Source organism: Chiloscyllium plagiosum, chromosome 17, assembly GCF_004010195.1.
Source record: "Chiloscyllium plagiosum isolate BGI_BamShark_2017 chromosome 17, ASM401019v2, whole genome shotgun sequence".
NCBI lineage: Eukaryota > Metazoa > Chordata > Chondrichthyes > Orectolobiformes > Hemiscylliidae > Chiloscyllium > Chiloscyllium plagiosum.
This window is the reverse complement of record NC_057726.1, coordinates 873613-896472: the sequence shown is the minus strand read 5'-3', so window position 1 is coordinate 896472 and position 22860 is coordinate 873613. Positions and strand designations below refer to the sequence as shown.

General features: G+C 43.5%; 1 protein-coding gene across 2 annotated transcripts in view; it reads left to right on the top strand.

The window, feature by feature from the left end:
- The window catches only part of tango6 (transport and golgi organization 6 homolog (Drosophila)), a 194812-nt gene that overhangs the window by 52425 nt on the left and 119527 nt on the right, over positions 1 to 22860 (top strand). For both annotated transcript variants that reach the window (XM_043706471.1, XM_043706470.1), the window contains exons 6-7: positions 7461 to 7623; positions 16704 to 16783. In XM_043706471.1, coding sequence (XP_043562406.1) covers positions 7461 to 7623; positions 16704 to 16783 — 243 coding nt within the window. The remainder of the gene's footprint in view (positions 1 to 7460; positions 7624 to 16703; positions 16784 to 22860) is intronic.

Here is a 22860-nt window from a genome sequence, read left to right as displayed (position 1 = left end):
GATAAACTGGTATTGGATGAAGTTCAGAGAAGGTTCAGTAGGCTGATACCAAGTGTGGGGAGAGAGTCTTATGAGAAGGTTGGGCCTGCACTTACAGCTGTTATGTTCTTTTTTCTGAGATTCGTACACACTTGATGCAGCTGCAGGTGCCAACTGCTGTGAACAACAACCAAATTTTATTAAGTAAATACAGTACAAACAATGGAAAAACTCTTAACACTCTTCGCCATGCTTACGAAGCGTGTCGAGAGGTCTCCCTGAACAAAGGAACAGTCTTTATACAAAATCTTTACATCACATTTTGTGATGCCCACAAGACAACCCACCCCCCAGTCACTCCCCACAGTCACATGCCACTCAAGACACAATGTAGTGACCTAATCATCTGTAGAAGCAATGTAATGTAAATCATTCCTCAATGGTCAAATCTGTTGCAAATCGTTTTTTGAACTAGAGAGAGTGGTCAAAATTCCATCTGCAGTGTTCATGTTGATTTTGAATAGGATGATGAATAATAGGAGATGGCCATTTAAATGGCTCAGAATGGCAAGAGATGGGAATGTAAATTCCTTACGTTCTACCTGTAGAACAGAGACATCCCACTCTGCTCCCCCCCTTCCTCCAGAGCATTCAATTTCCTGCAAGTCAGTAGAGCAAATTAACTCTTCAATACCTCACTGCAATTTAGAAGAATGAGAAATGACCTTCTTGAAACATATACGATTTTTAGAGGACAAGACAAGGTAGATGTGGAAAGGTTTTCCCTTGTTGGAGGCTATAGGACATGAGAGGATAATCACAGAATAATGAGGTACATATTTAAAATGGAAATGAGGATAAATTTCTACTCTCAGAAGTTGGTGAATCTGTGGAATTCTTTACCACATAGGGCTGTTGAGGTTGAGTTGTAAAGTATATCCAAGACTCAGATACAGATTTTTAATCAGTAAGGGAATCAAAAGTTATATGGAAAGGGCAGGAAAATGGAGTTGAGGATTATTCGATCAGCCATGATCTCATTGAATGGTGCAGCACACTCAGTGGGCTGAATGGCCTACTATTGCCACTATGTCTTATGGTTTTATGGTCTATACATATGTAGATGTGTGTGCCATAAGCATACAGCTATTACACTTGTGCTCCAGCATCATGGAATTCAGTTTTTCATTGTGTTGGATTAAATCTGTACCAGACAACAATGATAAAAGATCTCCCTCCATTTCAGAAGGTGTTGAGGGTGGTGGGGGAGGGACGGGACTGAGTGTTTACTAGCAAGTTTTGAGAAGATTTGTAGCTCAGGTTGAAGTTCTGGATGTAGGTTTACTCACTGAGCTGATGTCTTTGATGGTCTTCAGGAATTCTTGGGTGAAACCAGACAGATCCAACACACGACGCTTCAATGGATTACCCAAAATTCACAAACCAGGAGCCCCCCTCAGACCCATAGTCTCGCTACCTGGAACATCAACTTAAAGATTGGCCAAGGAGCTACACCAAAGACTAAAACACCTAGCAGAAGACTCACACCACTCCATACAAGAATTCCTGAAGACCATCAAAGACACCAAGATAGAAGAGGTTGAAATAATGGTCTCCTTTGATGTAATAGCCTTGTTCACATCAATCAATATCAACCCAGCCAAGGAAACACTGACTACACTATTAGAAGACCCAAAGACACATGCACCAAACACCATCAATTTCATCAGCTAGGACAGTATTGTCAAACTAGCGGACCCATGCCTTATCACCCACTTCACTTTCAACAACAAAACCTACAAACAAACCAACGGAACACCCATGGGATCTCCGATATCAGGATTCTTAGTAAAGACAATAATGCAGAGACTTGAGCAAACAGCTCTGCCGAGCAAACAGCTCTGCCAACCATTCAACCCAAATTCTGGGTCCGCTACGTGGATGACACGTCATCACTAAACGCAACAAGTTAGAGGAAACCTTCAAGACCATCAATAATATCCTTACTGACATAAAATTCACTAAAGAAGAGGAAAACAACAAACTGCCATTCCTAGATGTCGTAGTAGAGCGAACAGCCAATGGGCAACTTCAAACTAACGTCTACAGGAAAACAACATATACGGACCAAATACTGAACTACAGAAGCAATCATCACAACATCCACAAACGAAGCTGCATCAGAACATTATTTCAATGAGCCACCCCTCACTTCAGCACAGAGGAACTATGCAGAGCAGAGGAAAATCACCTAGACAATCTATTCAAAAAGAATGGGTACCCAATGAACACAGTCCACCAATTTCTCAGCAACAAACCCAACCAAGCAGACAAAATACGTCCAGAGATCCTAGCCACTCTCTCCTACATCAAAGACATCTCGGAAATGACTGCCAGACTAATCAGACCCCTTAGCATCATGGTAGCCCACAAATCCACCAACACGCTAAAACAGCAGGTAATGAACTTGAAACACCCTATACAGACAACAAGCAAAACTAATTTCATTTACAAAATACCGTGCAAGAACTGTAACAAACACTAATTAGACAAACAGGCAGAAAACTAGCCACTAGGATACGTGAACATCAACTAGCCACAAAACGACATGACTCTCTCTCACTTGTATCCTTATATACAGATAAGGAAGGACATCACTTCGACTGACAACACATCCATCCAAGGACAAGCCAAACAGAGTCACGCATGAGAATTTCTAAAGCGTGGCATCCCAACCGGAACTCTATCAACAAACACATTGACTTAAACCCCATTTACCACCCCCTGAGAAAAAGAACAAGAAATGATGTCACCATAGGAAATGACATCACCAACCCAAGGAAACCCAGACATTTAAACAGAAAGCAGGAAACGCCAGCAGTGTTTCGTCTAGAGGCTCACTGAAGATGTTACCTAATATGGTGACAAAACATCTGAAAATGAACCTTTCAGCTCCGCGAACAAACCTACATCCTGAGTGTTTACTGTTCATATTTAGAACTTGAGAAAGTCAATTTCTGACATATGGTAAGAGACAGGATCAAACTGTTCAATGAAGTATGTCATTGAGAACATCACCTGTGCTCATTTAACCCATTTAAGGTCAGGGAATTGAGTATTACTCGCACAAAGTTTGCAAGCATAAATGTGGGTTCGTATGTTCCCAGAGTTGGGGGACAGCAAGGTCCTGACATATACACGATGTAAGTTGAGAGTTTTGCTGGGAAAGCACAGCAGGTCAAGCAGCATCCGAGGAGCAGGAATCGACATTTCAGGCATAATCCCTTCATCAGGAATGAAACTTGTGGGATGGGGGCTGAGATATAAATGGGAGGGGCTGGTGTTGGGAGGAAGGTAGCTGAGAAAGCAATAGGTGGATGAAGGTGAGGGAGAAAGTGATAAGTCGGGGGTGGGGGGGGGGAGTGATGGAGGGCGGTGGTCAGTTGTGAGGCTTTGGAGTGGGATAATGTGGGGGGGAGGAGAAATGAGGAAGCTGTGGAAATCCACATTTATCCTGTGTGGTTGCAGGGTCCCAAGGCAGAAGATGAGGTGTTCTTCCTCTAGATGTTGGGTGGTAATGGTTTGGCGGAGCAGGAGGACCAGGACCGATATGTCCTTGATGGAGTGGAAGGGGCAGTTGAAGTGTTTGGCATTGGGGCGGTGGGGTTGGTTGGTGCGGGCAGAACATCCAGAGATGTTCTGTGAAATGATTCGCAAGAAGGCATCCTGCCTCCCCGATGTAGAGGAGACCACACCGGGTGCAACGGATGCAATAGATGACATTGGTAGAGGTACTGGTAAATTTCTGATGGGTGTGGAAGGATTCTTTGGGGCCTTGGACAGAGGTGAGGGGAGTGGTGTGGGTGCAGGTTTTGCACCTGCTGCAGTGGCAGAGAAAGGTGCTAGGAGTGGGGTGTGGGCTGGCAAGGGGTGCGTGGACCTGACGAGGGAGTCGGGGCGGGAATGGTCTCTCTGGAACGCTGATAGGGGTGGGGAGGGAAATATCTTTGGTGGTGGGGTTCGTTTGGAGGTTGCGGAAGCGGTGGAGGATGATGCGATATATGCGGAGGTTGGAGGGATGGAAGGAGGACAGGGGAGGGGGGGTGTTCTGTCCTTGTTACATTGGGAGAGGTGGTGTTCAAGGGCAGTGGTGTGTGAGGTGGAGGAGATGTGCTGGAGGGCGTGAACCATGTGGGAAGGGAAGTTGTGATCTTGGAAGAAGGAGGCCATCTGGGACTTTGTGTGATGGAATTGATCATCCTAGGAACAGATGCAGCAGAGGAATTGGGGGAAAAAGGGATAGTGTTTTTACAGGAGGTAAGGTGGGAGGAGGCGTAGTCTAAGTAGCTGGAAGAGTCGGTGGGCTTGTAGTAGATGTCTGTGATTAGTTGTTGCCAGAGATGATGGTGGAGAGGTCCAGAATGGGGAGTGAGGTGTCCGAGATGGTCCAGGTGAATTTGAGGTCGGGGTGGGAGGTGTTGGTAAAGTTGATGAACTGTTTAACCTCCTCATGGGAGCATGAGATGGCGCCAATACAGTCTTCGATGTGGCTGAAGAACAGGTGGGGGGTGATGCCGGTGTAACTGTGGAAGGTGGACTGTTCCACATACCCGGCAAACAGGCAGACATAGCTGGGTCCCATGCGGGTGCCCATGGCTACCCCTTTGGTTTGGAGGAAGTGAGAGGATTGGAAGGATAAGTTGTTGAGGATGTGGACCAGTTCATCCAGATGGATGAGGGTGCTGGTGGACTCGTTATGGTTGGGATAGTGTAAGAGGAAGAAACTGAGGGCTTGGAGACCTTCGTCATGGAGGATCGATGTGTACAGGGACTGGATGTCCATGGTGAAGATGAGGCATTGGGGGCCAGGGAAACGAAAATCTTGGAGAAGGTGAAGGACGTGGGTGGTGTCACGAACATAGGTGGGGAGTTCCTGGACTTAGGGGAACTGGATGGTGTTTAGGTAGGAGGAGATGAGTTCAGTGGGGCAGGTGCAGGCTGAGACAGTGGGTTGACTAGGGCAGTCAGGTTTGTGAATCTTTGGTAGGAGGTAGAATCGGGTGGTGTGGGGTTTACGGACAATGAGGTTGAAGGCTATGGATGGGACATCATCGGGGTGATGAGGTTGTGGATGGTCTGGGAGGTGAGGTCATGATCAAGGGGCCGGTAGGAGGAGGTGTCTATTAGTTGGCGCCTGGCTTCATTGGTGTAGAGGTTGGAGTACCACACTACTAGTGTCCCCCCCCCCCCCCCGTCCCCGTCTGCGTATTGTGAGGGCGAGAGGTTGGAGTGGGTGAGGGGGGTGAACAGGCTGAGTCGGTCCATGTCACAGCGGTAGTTTGAAATGAAGAGGTCAAGGGCAGTTAACAGGTTGGCACAGGGTGTCCAGGTGGGTGGGGTGTGTGGAGGCGGGAGAAGGGGTGCTTGGTGGTAGGTGGCTGTCACTTTGTCCGGAGGCGGAGGCGGTGGAAGAAACATTCAAGTTCGCAGTGTGTATTGAACTCATTAATCTGGGAGCGTAGAAGGATAAAAGTGAGGCCTTTGCTGAGGACTAAAAGTTCATCCTCAGTGAGAGGGAGGTCGGGGGGAAATCGTGAACACACGACAGGGCTGGGAGCTCGGATCTGGAGTTGGGCTGGGGCTGGAGGTGGGGGTGGAGACAATCGCTTGAGTGGGCGTGATCACACATGATATAAAACAAATTTTGCTGTCTGCTCCTTCCCAGTCCTTTCATTCCGAATGTTCTGTTTAATCCCACAAGTGTTGAGTCCTGACTAGGTGGTTATGGAGAGAGCTTTTCACCTCTAGATGGAAAAGAATGAGGAGACATGTTAACTACTTACTGAAATCTTGAAATTACGACTAGCAAAATATTATGGATGCTTGAAATCTGAACCTAAAATATAAAATTTTGGAACCCCTCTGCAAATCCAGCAGTCACTGCAGAAAAGGACAGTTAATTTTTACACATTTTGTTTAGAGTGAAATAAATTGCTATTGAAACTGGTAAATGATGGATTGGTGTAAGAGCTTGTCCTTTATTATTGCATTCCTAACTTCAATTTATTGGGAATATTCCATGATCAATCTGTGTGATAATGTGGACTGTCTGTTTTAATGAGTCACTTGCAATTGGTATGTCAATGAGCAACATTCACACCTTGATTAATTTCCAAACTACTAGTTCTAGATGCTTTGAGGGAGCTTTTCATTATTGATGGGGCTGGGTATACCGTTGTTGTTGAGGGTGTGGTGCTGGAAAAACACAGCAGGTCAAGCAGTATCCAAAGAGCAGGAGAATCAACATTTCGGGCATAACCATTCATCATGTCATAATTTAATGTTGAAGATACTGCTGTGGAGCTTGTCATAGAGTCATGGATATGTACAGCATGGAAACAGACCCTTCAGTCCAACTTGTCCATGCCGACCAGATATCCCAAACCAATCCAGTCTCACCTGCCAACGCCTGGCCCATATCCTCCAAACCGTCCTATTCATAAACCCATCCAAATGCCTTTTAAATGTCGCAATTGTACTAGCATCCACCACGTCCAATGGCAGCTCATTCCAGCCTCTGCATGAAAAAGTTGCCCCTTACATCTTTCTCCTCTCACCCTAAACCTATGCCCTCTACTTCTGGATTTCCCCATCCCAGGGAAAAGACTTCGTCTATTTATCCTATCCGTGCCCGTCATGATTTTATAAACCTGTATAAGGTCACCCCTCAGCTTCTGACGCTCCAGGGAAAACAACCCTAACCTATTCAACCTCTCCCTATAGCTCAAATCCTCCAACCCTGGCAACATCCTTGTAAATCTTTTCAAGTTTCACATCATCTTTCCGATAGGAAGGAGACCAGAATTGCACGCAATTCTCCAACAGTGGCCGAACCAATGTCCTGTACAGCTGCAACATGACCTCCCAATGCCTGTATTCGATACTCTGACCAATAAAAGTAAGCATACCAAACGCCGCCTTCACTATCCTATCTACCTGCGGCTCCACTTTCAAGGAGCTATGAACTTGCACTCCATGGTCTCTTTGTTCAGCAACACTCCTTAGAACCTTACCATTAAGTGATTAAGTCCTGCTGAGATTTGCTTTCCCAAAATGCAGCACCTCTCATTTATCTGAATTAAATTCCATCTGCCACTTCTCAGCCCATTGGCCCATCTGATCAAGATCCTGTTGTAATCTAAGGTAACCTTCTTCGCTGTCCACTACACCTCCATTTTTGGTATCATCTCCAAACTTACTAACTATAGCTCTCTCTAGAATAGCACAGGGGAACCACAATTATCCGGCATTTGATAATCTGGCAACATCGCAAGGTCCTGATGCTTGGCTAACCTATGGTATCTGGCATTTAATTAACTGAATGAAATACACCCAGCCCATGTTCTTCGGATAATCGAGGTTCCTCTGTAAAAGCAGCTGGATGTTATTTCTGACAATTCCCTGTTTCTGCTTCATATTAGGTTCTTGAACTGTTTCACATCAAGGACAAGCTGACAGCTCGTCAGTTTCAGAGGGTGGCAACGATGACTTTCCTCTCGATGGTAAAGGAACAACCTGAACTCACCGACAAATACCTACTGAAGCCTCTGCTGGCACCTCTGATCTGCTGCTTGGATATCAAAGGTACAGAGATAGACAAACACCAGACATATGAGAGTGATCTCTTAGCTGAGTTACTCGTGCTCACTTGAACCATGAGCGAGTTAGAATAAGGGAATCCTTTCATCTTTTCATGAGAATTTAACCTTCAGAATTGACAATTACAGTTGTGAAAGTGCTCAGATGATGTATTTTGGAAGGTCAAGTACAAATGGAAATTATACAGTGAATGGCAGAACCCTTGGGGATACTGACATGCAGAGTGATCTGGATGTGCAGGTCCACAGATCACTGAAGGTTGCAGTGCATGCAAATGAGGTAGTAAAAAAAGCTTATGGCATGCTTGCTTTCATTGGAAGGGGAATTGAGTATAAGGATAGATAAGTTATGCTGTAGCTTTATAGAATTTTAGTTAGGAGACACTTGGAATATTGCGTTCTGTTATGGTCACCACACTGCCAGAAGGATGTGGATGCTTTGGAGGGGTTTACCAGATGTTGCTTGGTATGGGGGATATTAGCTATGAAGAAATGTTAGCGAGACTGGGTTTGTTTTCACTGGAGTGCAGGAGGTTGAGGGGTGACCTGATAGAAGTTTGTAAAATTGTGAATGGCATGGATAGAGTGGGAAGTATAAGGCTTTTTCCTAGGGTGGAGGGGTCAATTACTCGGGGACACAGGTTCAAAGTTCAAGGGGTGAAGTTTAAAAGAGATGTGCAAGGCAAGTTTTTCACACAGTGTGGTGATTGCCTGAAATGCATTGGTAGAAGAGGTGAAAGCAGACACAGCGGCACTCAAGAAGCACCTACACGAATACATGAATAGGAAGGGATACGGATTCTGTAAGTGAAGACAATTTTAATGTGGAAGGGCAAAATGTGTCAGTACAGGCTTGGAGGGACAAAGGGCTTGTACCTGTGCTGTATTGTTCTTTGTTAAAATTCTCCTCCCCTTCACCTCCCTCACCTCCCATTTGTAAGACAACAGTTCATAGAATGTGTGTGTGTTTGAATAGGTCCCCTCGCAAATGCTGTTTCATCACAGTGACAGGAAAAACTTAAAACAAAATCTAACATTACCATTGTATAAAACTCTGCATGCTATAGGTTAATAATTGATACTTCAGGTATAACTTTGCAAAGACTTGGTTAATATTAACTCAAAAAATGCAGCGTTTCTTAGGACTTAGCCTATTATAAATTAAAACACAGTCCCTACAGACCACATGCGTAAAAGTTCCAAAATCGTGCTAGTGTCCAAAAGTTAGTTTGTTTATGTAGAATATGGCAAAATTATTGATGGTATAATGTTTGATCTGTTGTAACCCTTTCGGTCTGGGTGGAAAGAAAGAAAGTTACAATGGGGGGGGGGGGGGAGATGGGAATGTGGCATTGTGCTGTCAGTTAAGTGCTCCGTCCTTGCAACTTCCTAATTGAACCATAGTCAGATTTCTACCTCCAGTGAGGTAAACGTACTGTGCCTGCTGGCAACATTGAACAAATGTCCCACATTCACATCATGAGTGGTAATAGGACAACTCTTTAATCATTCCTTGTTTTCTAGTTATTTTTGAAACAACCTGTTCAGAGACATTATTACAAACTTCTAAAGCAGGTGGGACTTTAACCCAGTCTCCAAACTCAGAGGTAGGGACATCACCATTCTGCTACAAGAATCCCTTTATTCCTTGCTTTCGAAGTTTAAAAAGGAAATCTGCGCAGCTGATTTGATTTGTGCCCTGTGCCTCTCTGGTACGTCCATAGAGCATAGCCTCCCTCAGCTGTTACAAACCTGTCAGCTCCCTGCCTCCTTACCTTGTATACTCCTATCTCAGCTGATATATAGAGTCGTATGGCATAGAAACTGGTCCTTCAGCTCACCACATCTGTGCTGACCAACAAATAACAAATTACATTAATCCCATTCACCTGCTGTTGGTCCATAACCTACTATGTACTGGCATTTTAAGTAATCATGTAGATGCTTCTTAAATGTTGTGAGAGTACTTGCCTCCATCACCCTCTCTGGCAGCACATTTTACATTCCATATTTCTACCACCCTTTCGAGTGCAAAATCTTTCTTCCTCACCTCAACCTTGTGGTCCCTGGTCTCAGACACATCCTCAGACAGGGGAAAAACTTGTCTCAACCCTGTCTAAGTGTCTCATGATTTTGTACACCTCAATCAGATCCCCTTCAGCCTCCTCTGCTTCAGGGCAAACAGGCTTAACCTATCCAATCTCTTCTCATAATTGAGACTTGTCATCCTTGTGGATGTCCTGGCAAAATCTCCTCTGTACCCTCTCCAGTGCAATCATGTTCCTTCAATAGTCTGGCAACCAGAACTGCGCACAGTTTTCCAACTGTGGCCTAACCAGTGCTCTGTAAAGTTGCAATAAGACTAAGTATAAACACTTGTACAGGCCAAATGTTTCAAATTGCCAGCTTCTGTACTACAGACTCAATGTGAACAGTATTGGAGTTGGTCATTCAAAACACACATTTGCAGCAATGAGAAATTAAACAAGCATGCGATGAAGTTAATTTTTGAATTAGAATTGACTCTAACCAATATCTAATACTCAATAACTAGAGATCAGACTGTATCTGTTGAGAGAGAAACTAATTAAGTATGAGGTAAATGATTTTTCTGCAAACTGGTGTCTGACACTTTCTAACATGTTGAATGCTTCCACTATTTCACATTTGTATCCCTTGCATTGATTTGTCTTGTGCACAAATGTGATGTTTCCATGCTGCCACATTGACTATCTTTGTAGTCTCTCTGAATGGGTACAAAATTAATATAAGATGTGTGCTGTTGACTTGCGATCCCCAAGTGAGTGTCATAGAGTATTACAGCACAGAAAACGGGACATATCAACTCGATTTACTTATATCCCATTTCCCAACAAAGTATTCATCCAACTATTGCTTAAATGTTTTTGATAGTTTAGTCTCTATAATCCTTTCGAGAAGTTCCAGAAACCACCATCATCTGTGTGAAAATAAATTTTCTTCTTGTCTTAAATCTATGCCTCTTGGTTATTAATTCTTCCACTGTGGGGAAAGGTTTCTTCCTGTCTATCTATGCCTCACATAATTTTGTACACCTCAGTCAGGTTCTGCCTCAGCCTTCTCTGCTTGAACAAAAACACTCCAGTCTATCTACTCTCCCTTCATAGCTGAAACACTCCAGCCCAAGTGAGATCCTAGTGAAGTTCCTGTCTGTCCTCTCCGGTGCAATCACATCCTGAAGGGTGATGACCAGAAATACACACAATGCTCCAGCTGTGGCCAAACTAACAAGGGCAGAACGATGGCTCAGTAGTGAGCACTGCTGTCTCACAGCGCCAGGGACCCGGGTTCAATTCTAGCCTCGAGTGACTGTGTGGAGTTTGCACATTCTCCCAGTGTCTGTGTGGGTTTCCTTTAGGTACTCCGGTTTCCTCCCACAATCCAAAGATATGCAGGTTAAGTGAATTGGCCATGCTAAATTGACCATGGTGTCAGGGTTGTGTAGGTTAGGTGCATTAGTCAGGGATAAACATAGGGTAGGGGAATGGGCCTGGGTGGGTTACTCTTCAGAGGGTCGGTATGGACTTGTTGGGCTAAAGGGCCTGTTTCCACGCTGTAGGGATTCTAATACTAATGTTACATATAGCTCTTTTACAAAATCCCTGCTCTTGTATTCAATGTCATGACCAATAAAAGAAAGTATCCTATATGCCTTCTTTAACCACCTTATTTACCTATCCTACTGCCTTCAAGGGTCTGTGGATATGCACACCAAGGTCTCTCTGATTCTCTGTACCTTCCAAGGTCCTGTCATTCATCATGCACTCCCATGCCCTGTTAGCCCTCACTTTTCCAGATGAAATTCCATTTGCTGTTGTCTAGCTCATCTGACTAGCTGAATCGTCCTGTGTTCTAAAACTTTCCTCCTAGCTGATTACCATACCACTATTTCTGTGTCACCTGCAAACTTGCCGTTCAAATGTCTAACATTTGTGTCTAGGTTATTAATATACACTGCAAATAGCAAGGGGTCAGCATAAAAGCTTGCAGTATGCCACTGGACACAGATTTCCAGTCACCAAAAGCAACCCACAACTAGCACCCTCTGCCTCCTGTCAATAAGCCAATTTTGGATCCAATTTGCCAAATTACTTTGAATCTCATGGACACTCCCGTATGAGACATTGTCAAATGCCTTATTGGAGTCCATGAAAACTACATCAATGTACTCTCCTCATTCACAATGCTAGTCATCATCTCTAAAAATTATATCAAATTCGTTAAACATAATTTCCCCCTGACAAAACTATTCTCTATTAACCCTTGTCTCTCCAAGTGGAGATTAATTCCATTGCTCAATGTTTTCCAAGTTTCCCTATCATTGTTGTTCATCAGCCTATAGTTCCCGGGTTTATCAGTAACAACTTTCGTGATTGTCTGTACCCATATTATCTATCTTGCAGTCTGTTGGCCAGCGAGGATTTTGAAATTAATGTTGGACCCCTACAATATCCTCCCCTGCCTCCATTGGTAACTTGAGGTATATCTCATCTGGGCTTGGAGATTTACCCAATTTTAAGCCTACTAAAACCTCTAATACCTCCTTCCTTTCAATGTTGATTTCTTTCAAATATCTAACAGTCTCCCTCTCTGACATTTGAATCTGTGTCATCCTTTGTATTGAATACAGAAGCAAAGTTCTCACTGAGAACCATACATACATCTTCCAGCTCCCCCCACACATCTCCATGTTGACCCTTTCTGGGACCTCCAATTTTCCTGGTTATCCTCTTGCCATTTTATTGCTTCTTATATACTTATTTTATAATTAACTTTTAAAGTTTGGATTTTCCTTTATTTTTACTCGTGTTTTCTCATGACCCCTCTTCACTCTCTTAAATAAAACTCTGTACTTTCTGTATTTCTCTGGGACTTTTGTTTTTCGCCCTTGATGTCTGCTATGCGTTTCCTTTGTTTTCCTAAGCAACCCTATAAATTCCTTGACATCCAGGGTTCCCTGGGCTTATTTCTTCAAATGCACACCATGCCACCCCCACTACCTTTACGGGAACGTTTATACTCTGCCTTGCCATTCTGTTTGAAAGATTCCTGCTGCCTGATGTAAATTTTTCTAACCGTATGTGTTTCCAGTCTACTTTGCCTGGATCCTGACTTATTGTACTGAAGTCCATCTTTCCCCGATTCAGAATCTTTGTCCCTGGTCCTATGTTGTCCTTTTCCATAATCCACTGCCTCAAATCTTAGAGTTATGGTCACTATCACTGAAATGTTCTCCCATTGACATTTCTGTCACTTGCCTGGTTTCGTTCCCTAAAGTCGGGCCCCTCACTCTCTTGTAAGACTTTCTGCATGCTAACTTGAAAAGCCTGGATGCGTTAAAGAATTCGGCCCTCTAAGCATTTCACCTTTTTCTATCCTAAGTAATATTGGTGAAATTGAAATCCACTATTAATATTCTCTTATTGTGGGTGGTGTGCAGAGATATGGGGAACAGACAGGAGACTAAAACTAAGTAATAGAATCGATGCAGCACAATGAGTAGTTTCCTTCTGCGCCATAATGATCCTGTAATTCTATTATTATTTTTACACTTCTCTAAGATTTGCCGAGTTATCTGCTATTCTATCTCTCTCTGTCTATCTGGGGCTTTTTAGAAAATTCCCAACAATATGATTGCCCTCTTTTTTTTTGCATTCTACCCATTTGGTCTCAGTTGAGGAATCTTCTATGGTATCATGCCTCCTGATGCATTAATTGATTCTGATTTATGTAGCCATAAGACTATAAGGAATAGGAAAAGGAGTAGGCTATTCATCCAATCAAGCATGCTCCACCATTCAACAGGATCATGGCTGATCAACATTCCTCACATCTACTTGCTTGCCCTTTCTCCATAACCTTTGATTCCCCAATTAATCAAGAATCTGTCTATCTCAGACTTAAATATACATAAAGACTCTGTCCCCATAGCTCTTTATGGCAAGGAGTTCCAAAGACATTCAACACCCGAGAGAAGGGATTTCTCTTCATCTCAGTCTTTTTCTGCTTCACTTGGAGATTCTATACCCCAGTTCTGCCCCTCCCTCAGCCATGTCTCCATGATCGCAATGATATTACCCCAAGGTAAAATCATTTATTTTACTCAAGACTCCTTTCATTAACACAAATTCCATACAGCCTTTCCATGCTCCCTTGTGTCATCGCCTGACCATATATGCTCCGCCTGCCAGACTGACATGGCTTTTCCCCTGTACCTGCCTGTCCATCACCCCCAATTGCACCTTCACTCTATATAACCGATCCTCCTGACAAGTCAGTTTATATCCATACCAAAGCACTAACCAGCAAAGGTGTTGGTCCTGTTGGACCTGTACAAGTCCCAAATACCCCAGGACAGATCCAGTGATCAAGGAATCTCTAGCCCTCCCTCCTGCGTCAATTTTTCAACCATACATTCATCCAATCACTCCTATACGCACGAGCATGTGGCACCAGGAGTAATCCATAGATTACAACCCTTGAGCTCCTACTTCTCAATCTACACTTAGCTCCCTCGATTTCTACCTATGTCTTTGGAACCAGTGTTTATCTTGATATCTGGCTGAACACCTTCCCACTTCAAGATGCCTTACTGTTCAGTGCCATCATTGACATGGCCCCAGGGAGGCAAGGCACTATCCTGGAGTCACATCTGTGTCCGCAGACACAATTGTCTGTACCTCTCACGATTGATTCTCCAACCCGTATTGTTCTTATTTTCTCTTTCCTGACTTATACAGTTGCACTCCACAGAAAAAGCTGTTCTTGAATGAGATGTGCTTTTTCAACTATCTCCCTGCTTCCATTCTTCTCACTGATAGCCACCCATCTTTGTAAACATCCTTAAGCAGCAAACTCTCCATATCTAAAAATGTGCTATTGAAATAATTCTTAGCATTGCAGACGCACTTATACCTCCAGCTGATGCTCAAAAAGCTGGTTGATCCAGTGGGATTTAAGCCGGAAATGTGTCGCTGGAAAAGCACAGCAGGTCTTTTCCAGCAACACATTTCCGGCTCTGATCTCCAGCATCTGCAGACCTCACTTTCTCCTCCAGTGGGATTTAACCAAACTTTAAGCCAAATAAAAAAGCTTTCTTGTGGTATTAATTCTAAACTGTAGATTCGCAGAAAATACACATTTATCCCCCTTATTGACAAATCAGCTCCCTCTCCTGCCTATAAATGCTTAGTTTCCTTATGTTGGTTGAGAAATTTATGTTTGTAAAGTTGTGGCTTGAAGCTGCTCCAACCACATTGGAGTGGAGTAGAGAATTTCATTCATCAGCCTGTGACAGGTTTAATGTGTCTTTGGCAGTGTCTCCCAGTCTCTCCCCTCCCTTTTCTTTTGTGTTGCTGTGGTGAGTGTTCCATTAATCTCTCAGCTGTTGACATCCAGGGAAGTTGAACTTCAGAAGATTCAAAATTGAGATTTCTTCCTGCTCATTCCTCCAGTCCAGACACGTCTATAAATTTGAGAGATGGACTGAGGAGTCTGAGATGCCTGGTGTGAAAAATCCACTGGTTTGATATTCCTTGTGCTTCCACTGATGTAGATCCTGGTGTATTTTAATTTAAGTAGTTTTACTCAAAGACAAAAGAATGTCATTTTATGTTTACTCAATTCTCTTTCCCTCCTGCAGGTAAGATTGCTTGCTGAGGTACCGATTCCTTGGGATACCAAGTTGACTTCTGATACCTCACTGAAATTCCCATTCTGAATTTGTGGCCCGATAGTCAGTGCTGATGAATGTTGACAGTTTCAAGTATATATGGGAGATTTAAATAAAACTTGGACAAGCACATGGATTATGATGGGATAGTGTAGGAGGACAAGCTGAGAATAGTTCACAGGTCGGCGCAACATTGAGGGCCGAAGAGCCTGTTCTGCGCTGTATTGTTCTATGTTCTATATGTGCACTTAATCTTGCAGCGGCAGTCACTGATATTCACCTGGTTTGGAAATCCTGGCAGACTTTCTCCTCCACACATTTCTGTAATTATACAAAAGATAGAACAGTTAAGGGCTTAGAAATTGTGGGTTTTCTGGAAATGGGGTAGTAACTTGATATTCTTGTAAGTGGAATTATTGTAGTGACTGGGGTGGTTTGGTCAAAGGAATATAAGTATTGCTGTTGCTTTGCAATGTGAGGCAGTGGGGAACTGTTCAACATGAGTCAGTTAGCAATTTTAATGAATTGCTTTCATGTTATTGACTGTTCACTTTCTCTGCCAAAGGTGTACTTGCCAATTTTACTAGACTACTAATCTCATGTGTTTAATTTATTTTAATAATATGGTTGAGAAATGCTTATTACTTTTAGTTCTGTGTGGGTGAATTTCGTCAGCAGGATTTCATTAGCTTGCCCATCAGCATAACCACATCCTTTGCCAAGAACCCATTAACAAGGCTCAGCAAGTAACCGCAATTAAATATTAAGAATTTAATCAATTCGCTGCAACTGAATTCTTTATCCTTTGGATTTTATCTTCTTCCCATACATGGAGCAGGAAAAAGTGGGAAACAGAGAAGACAGGTTTGGGGAGGAGAGATGGGACGAGTCGGGTGAGATTAGGCCAAAGGTCTATGCCAAAAAAAACTTAGGTTAGAATCTTAATTCTTTCTCCCTGTTTTCTGCTCATTTCATACTGACTTATTTGTTGCTAAACAATGGGAAGTTCACCCTTATGATGCATTTTTCACTGTTTTTATTCAGTCACGGAATGTGATTGACACTGGGTGGGCCAACATGTATTGCCTATCCTCAGTTGGTGGTGGAGACAGAGACCCAAAAGTAAAGTACTGTAACCTGCAAGAAGATGAAATTAGAAAGGGCATCGGAGTGTCTTTGGGTCAACGTGGACAAGATGGGACAGATGGACCCCTTCTGTGCTGTATCATTTCTATGATAGCTACCTTTGAGAAGGTAGTGGTGGGCTACTTTCTTGTATTGCTGCAGTCGTGTCCTTTTCTGCTACAAGGAACTGACCAGCAGCCTCTCTATTTAACTTTGTTCGTTCCTTTCAGATGTGGAGGGATGTAGTCAGATGGGCGCAGTGATTGTGGAAGAGTCAGAGCTGACCTGCTGTGTGGACGATATATATAAGGTAAGATTGACATATTTGTTTCTTAAGTAGCCTGCTTTGCTCAGGGCCCTAATTAGCCAAGGATGTGTTGTGGAATCAAGCTATGTGAGATCTGTGTTAGTGCGTGGCCCTAACTATTTACTTGGGTTATACGGGGTTTGCAGTTCATTCCCTTTTCTGTTCTTCTATTTATGACTGTGCAAGTTACTATAGTGTCTGCACTCAAGCTACAGTTGTGGTTTAAATAGATCAAGGGTCAAGTCAGTGAGTGATGCAAAGAGAACCACCTCAACGCAAAATGTAAACCAGATTTTTGCATTGCTAAGCAGAAAATGCATGCAGACATGATACAAGTATTGGCTGGGTACATAATGTTCTTCAAGGATGGAAATCTGCCATCCTTACCTGGTCTCGCCTACTGGTGATTCCAGATCCAAATCAATGTGGTTGATTCTCAGCTGCCCTCTGAAATCGCCTAGCAAGCTACTCAGTTGGAATAATCACTATGAAGTCTCAACAAAGAACCGCCTGGCATTGCCCTAGACACAAGAAAAGACAATGGCAGAAACAGCACTGATGACCTTCTTACTAGCATCTTGCAGCTGGTGGTAAAATTGGGAGAGCTGTCTCAATAACTAGTCAAACAACAGACTGACAAAGTCATACGCACAGAATCATAACTTTCGGACAATGTTGCAGCCATCACTATCACCATCCCTGGATATGTCCTGTCATGTCAGGCAGCAGGACAGACCCAGTAGAGGTGGCGGGACAGAGGTATACAGACAGGAGGGAGTTGCTGTAGGAGACTTTGAACCCCATGATGTCCCATGACTTCAGGTTAAACATGGTCAAGGAAATCTCCTGCTGATTACCACATACCATTCTCCCTCAGCTGATGAGCAACACTTGGGGTAAGCACTAAGGATGGCAAGGTGCCAAATGTACTCTGAGTTGGGGATTTCAGTGTCCACCGCCAAGAGTGGCTCAGCAGCGGCACTACTTATCGAACTGGTTGGGTGCTAAAGGACATAGCTGCTAGACTGGGTCAGCAGCAGGTGGTTAGGGAACCAACAAGAGAGAAAAACTTATCTGATCTCGGCCTCATCAATCTGCCAGCTGCAAATGCATCTGTCCATGACTGTGAGAGTGACCACTGCACAATCTTTGTGCAGATGAAGTACCGCCTTCACATGAGAATACCCTGGCTATTGAGGGAGTGCAGCGTAGGTTCACGAGGTCAATTCGTGGAATGGCGGGACTACCTTACGCTGAAAGACTGGAGCGACCGGGCTTGTATACCCTTGAGTTTAGAAGATTGAGGGGGGATCTGATTGAGACATATAAGATTATTAAAGGATTGGACACTGATGAGACAGGAAACATGTCTCGGCTGATGGGTGAGTGCCGAACCAGAGGACACAGCTTAAAAATATGGGGTAGACCATTTAGGACAGATTTGAGGAGAAACTTCTTCACCCAGAGAGTGGTGGCTGTGTGGAATGCTCTGCCCCAGAGGGCAGTGGAGGCCCAGAGTCTGGATTAATTTACGAATGAGTTGGATAGAGCTCTCAAGGATAGTGGAATCAAGGGTTATGGAGATAAGACAGGAACAGGGTACTGATTAAGGATGATCAGCCATGATCATATTGAATGGTGGCGCAGGCTCGAAGGCAGAATGGCCTACTCCTGCACCTATTGTCTAATGTCTACCCTCCAATGTGTTGTGTGCCACTATCACCATGCTAAATGGGACAACTTCAAATAGATCTAGCAACTCTAGACGATACATCCATGAGGCACTCTGGGGCATCAGCAGCAGCAAATTGTACTCCAACACAGTTTGCAACCTGATGACCTGACTATCCCTCACTCCATTGACATCAAGCCAGGAATTCAACCCTGGTTCCATGGAGAGTGCAGGAGGACATGCCAGGCACAACACCTAAAAATGAGGTGTCAACCTGGTAAACTACCAAACAGGAGTACTTGCATGCCAAAGAGCACAGCTAAGCAATTCCATAACCAAAGGATCTAATCTAAACTCTGTAGTCTGTCACTTCCAGTCATGAATGGTGGTGGACTATTAAACAATTTACTGTTAGAAGAAGCTCCACAAGTATCCTATCCTCATTGAGGGAAGAGCCCAACATATCAGTGCAAAAAATAAGGCTGGCACGTTTGCAGCCTTCAGCCAGAAATGCTGAATGGATGTTCCATTTCAGCCTCCTTTAGTAGTACCCAGAATCACCAATACGAGTCTTGATTCACGCCACGTGATATCAAGAAATAATTGGAAGCATTGGATTTCCCAAAGGTTATAGGCCCGGACAATATTTTGGCAATAGTACTGAAGACTTGTGCTCTAGAACTTGGCACTCCCCTAGCCAAACATGTTCCAATACAGTTACAACACTAACATTCTACCCAACAATGTAGAATATCTCCCAGGTATGTCCTGTACACAATAAGCAGGGCAAGTCCAACACAGCCAATTATCGTTCCATCAGTCTGCTCTCGATCATTGGTTAGGTGTGGAAGCTGTCATCAACAGTGCTATCAAGTAGCACCTGCATAGCAATAACCTGCTCAGTGATGCTCAGTTTGGGTTTTGCTGGGGCCACTCAGCTCCTGACCTCATTACAAATTGGGTTCAAGCATGGGCAAAAGAGCTGAATTCCAGAAGGGAGATTGCCAGCCCTTGACATCAAAGCTGCATTCACCAAAGTGAAATCAATAGACACCATGGAAAAACTCTGCTGGTTGGAGTCATACCTGGCACATAGGAAGATGGTTGTGGCTGTTGAAGTCAGTCATATCAGCTCCAGGACATCTCTGCACAAGTTTCTCAGCATAGTGTCCTTGGTCCAACCATTTTCTCCTGTTTCATCATTGACTTTCCCTTTACCATAAGGTCAGAAGAGGGGATGTTCGCCAATGTTTGCACAACATTCAGCATTATTCGTGACTCCTCATACTGAAGCAGTCTATGTTCATATGCCAACAAGATCTCAACAATATCCCAGCTTAAGCTGGTAAATGGCAAGTAATATTAGTGCTACTTAAATGCCATGCAATGGTCATCTCCAATAAGAGACAAACTAACCACTAGCCCTCGACATTCAATGGTATTACCATCACTGAATCCCTTGTAACAAGATATTTGGGGTTATAATTGACCAAAAACTTGACCGGACTTACCACATAAATGTAATGCCTACAGGAGTAGTTTAGAGGCTAGGAATACTGCGACAAGTAACTCATCTCCTGACTCCCCAAGGCCTGTCCATCATCAACAAGGCACAAGTCAGGAATGTGATGGAATATTCCCCACTTGCTTGAATGGAAGCAGTTCGAAACCTCAGATCCAACCCACAGCAATTTCCATCGAGAATGATAAGGGCATCAGATACATGGGAATGCCACCATTTTCAAGTTCCCCTCCAAGCCACTCACCATCCTGACTTCGAAATATGTTGCTGTTCATTCACAGTCACAGGTTCAAAATCTTGGAATTCCCTCCTTAAGGGCTTTGTGGTTCAACCTACAGCACATGGACTGCAGCAGTTCAAGAAGGCAGCTTACCATCATTTTCTAAAGGACAGCTAGGGACGAGCAATAAATGCTGTCCAGCCATTGATACCCATGTCTGACAAGTGACTTAATTATTGATGTGGAAGCTATTTCATGAGCCAATTAGTGCGGATGCAAGTTCAAAAGCAAACACAGTGTTAGTCTGTATGTAAGGTAATTGAATATTAGTCAGAGACCTCTCAAGGAACTGTACATTACTTTGATCAGTTGTGGTTTGAGTACTGTAATTGTTGCTGTTCACTGGAGTAAAAGGTGCAAAAGCAGATCAAGTTCTTAGTGTCAATCAATTGAGTTATGAGAAAGGATTTGAGTGTGGTACTTGAGATATCCAGTGAATTAGTGAAAGCTAATTCTGTGTTGCATTTGAAATTAAGCCACTGTAGGAGAGGCAAATTGTTCAAAGGACAGAGATTTCCCATGGAAGGGTGAGCTGACTGTGACAAATGGCTTGCTGAAATTCACTTGTTAATTCAGAGCAGATAATACTTGATTTATTTTTCAGGCAGACAATTAGGTATGTGAAATAGATTGCACAGAGAAAGTGCAGGAGAAGCTGAAAAGTCTGAAATGGATAAATCATCCGAATCAGATGGACTATATCCCAGAGTTCTGAAGCAGGTTGCTGAGGAAATTGTGGAGGCATTAGTGGTGATTTTTCAGGAATCACTGGAGTCAGGAAGGGTCCCAGAAGACTGGAAGAGGCTGATGTAACATTCCTGTTTAAGAAGGGAGGGGGACAGAAGATGGTAAATTATATGCCAGTTAACCTGACCTGTGTTGTTGATAAAATTGGGGAGGTGATGACCTAGTGTTTTATGGCTAGACCATTAATCCAGAGACAGCGGTAATATTCTGGGGACCAGGTTTGAATCCTGCCAGTGCGGAATGTGAAGTTTGAATTCAAAAGTAAAATAATCTGGAATTGAGAGTTGAATGACCATGAAACCATTGTCAATTGTCAGGAAAAACCAATCTGGTTAACTAATGTCCTTTAAGCAAGCAAACTGCCATCCTCACCTGATCTGGCTGAGATGTGACTCCAGATTCACAGGAGTGTGGTTGACTCTTAACTGCCCTCTGGCAATTAGAGATAGGTAGTGTGGACTGTGTTGCAAAGAAGGACATAAATTAAAACACAGACACAGAACAGAACACAAATGGCATGATGAGTGATGAAAAGAAATGGGTCCTATAGGAGAAGATTGAAATCCAAAGCTTTAAGATGTAACTTTGGTAACTCATTCCAAAACAATAATGCAACAAAAGAATTCAGTATTAATGAAAAAATAATGCAAGATGGGAAAAAATGGTGGATTTTGCCCTGAACAACAAAGACCAAATGTGCCTTGATAGCACGATCCACCACTGATATGATCTTGAACATCTATTCGAATGGATCCTCAAAAATTGCCACAATGGTTATGTCATCACCAGAACTGCAATATGCATACATGGACCAAATCAAATTCTGAATCCAGCAAAAGTTTCAGATTGACAGCTGGTCAGTATAGCTGCTTAATGAAACAAAATAGGTTAGTGTTGCAACAGAAGATCAAGATTGTTCAGAGATGACTGAAAGACACTTATAAAACAAAGAACAGCGTATACTGGAAATCTAAAACAAAAACAGATTGCTTGCGGAACTGAGAAAGTCTGGCAACATCTGTGGGAATATGCATAGTTAATGTTTTGAATCTGGTGTCTCTTCATCAGAACTGTTAACAGCTCGGATAAAGTGGAATTTAGACTGAAGTTGAAGCTGTGGGTGTAGGGAGTCACGAGAGTCAGCGGATAGGTGGAGAATGAGCCCAGAGAGAGAGGTAAAAAAGGATAGATAAACACGGAGATTATCGATAGCAGGCCAGAAGAAAAGTTGAGTAAGTGATAGCAAGGACTAAGAGGAGGAGAGAATGGAAAAGCTGTACTGAAAGTGACCTCAGCTGCCTGTTCTCGCCGCTGCTGCAGATGCTGGGGTCCTATTTCACCACTCAGTGTTTGGCTGCAAAGCCATTGCTACTGGTGCTGCCTCCAGCATGTGCCTGGGCAGGACCCACTTGCAGTTATCAATCACCTGGATATACACTAGGTTCCGCTGTCATCGCTAGCTGGGCTTATTGCTTTTACATTTCACTCTTAAGGGAATATGTTGGGCCTGTAACCTCACCAATTCCATTTTGAACAATCCCCCTCCACTGTTCTGCTCCAAATTTTCCCACTCGTGGCTGATCACAGTCTGCTTTGGCCAGATCTGTCTTTTTTAAATAAAATCTGCCCTCCCCTATTCAAAACTCTGTTGCAGACCATCTCTTTCTTTTTTCTGCAACAAACTTAAAATGTTGTAGTGTTTATCACTAAAATGCTCCCCCACTTTCACCTCAAGCACCTGTCTGGCCTCCTTCCCATAAGACCATAAGACATAGGAGTGGAAGTAAGGCCATTCGGCCCATCGAGTCCACTCCACCATTCAATCATGGCTGATGGGCATTTCAACTCCACTTACCCGC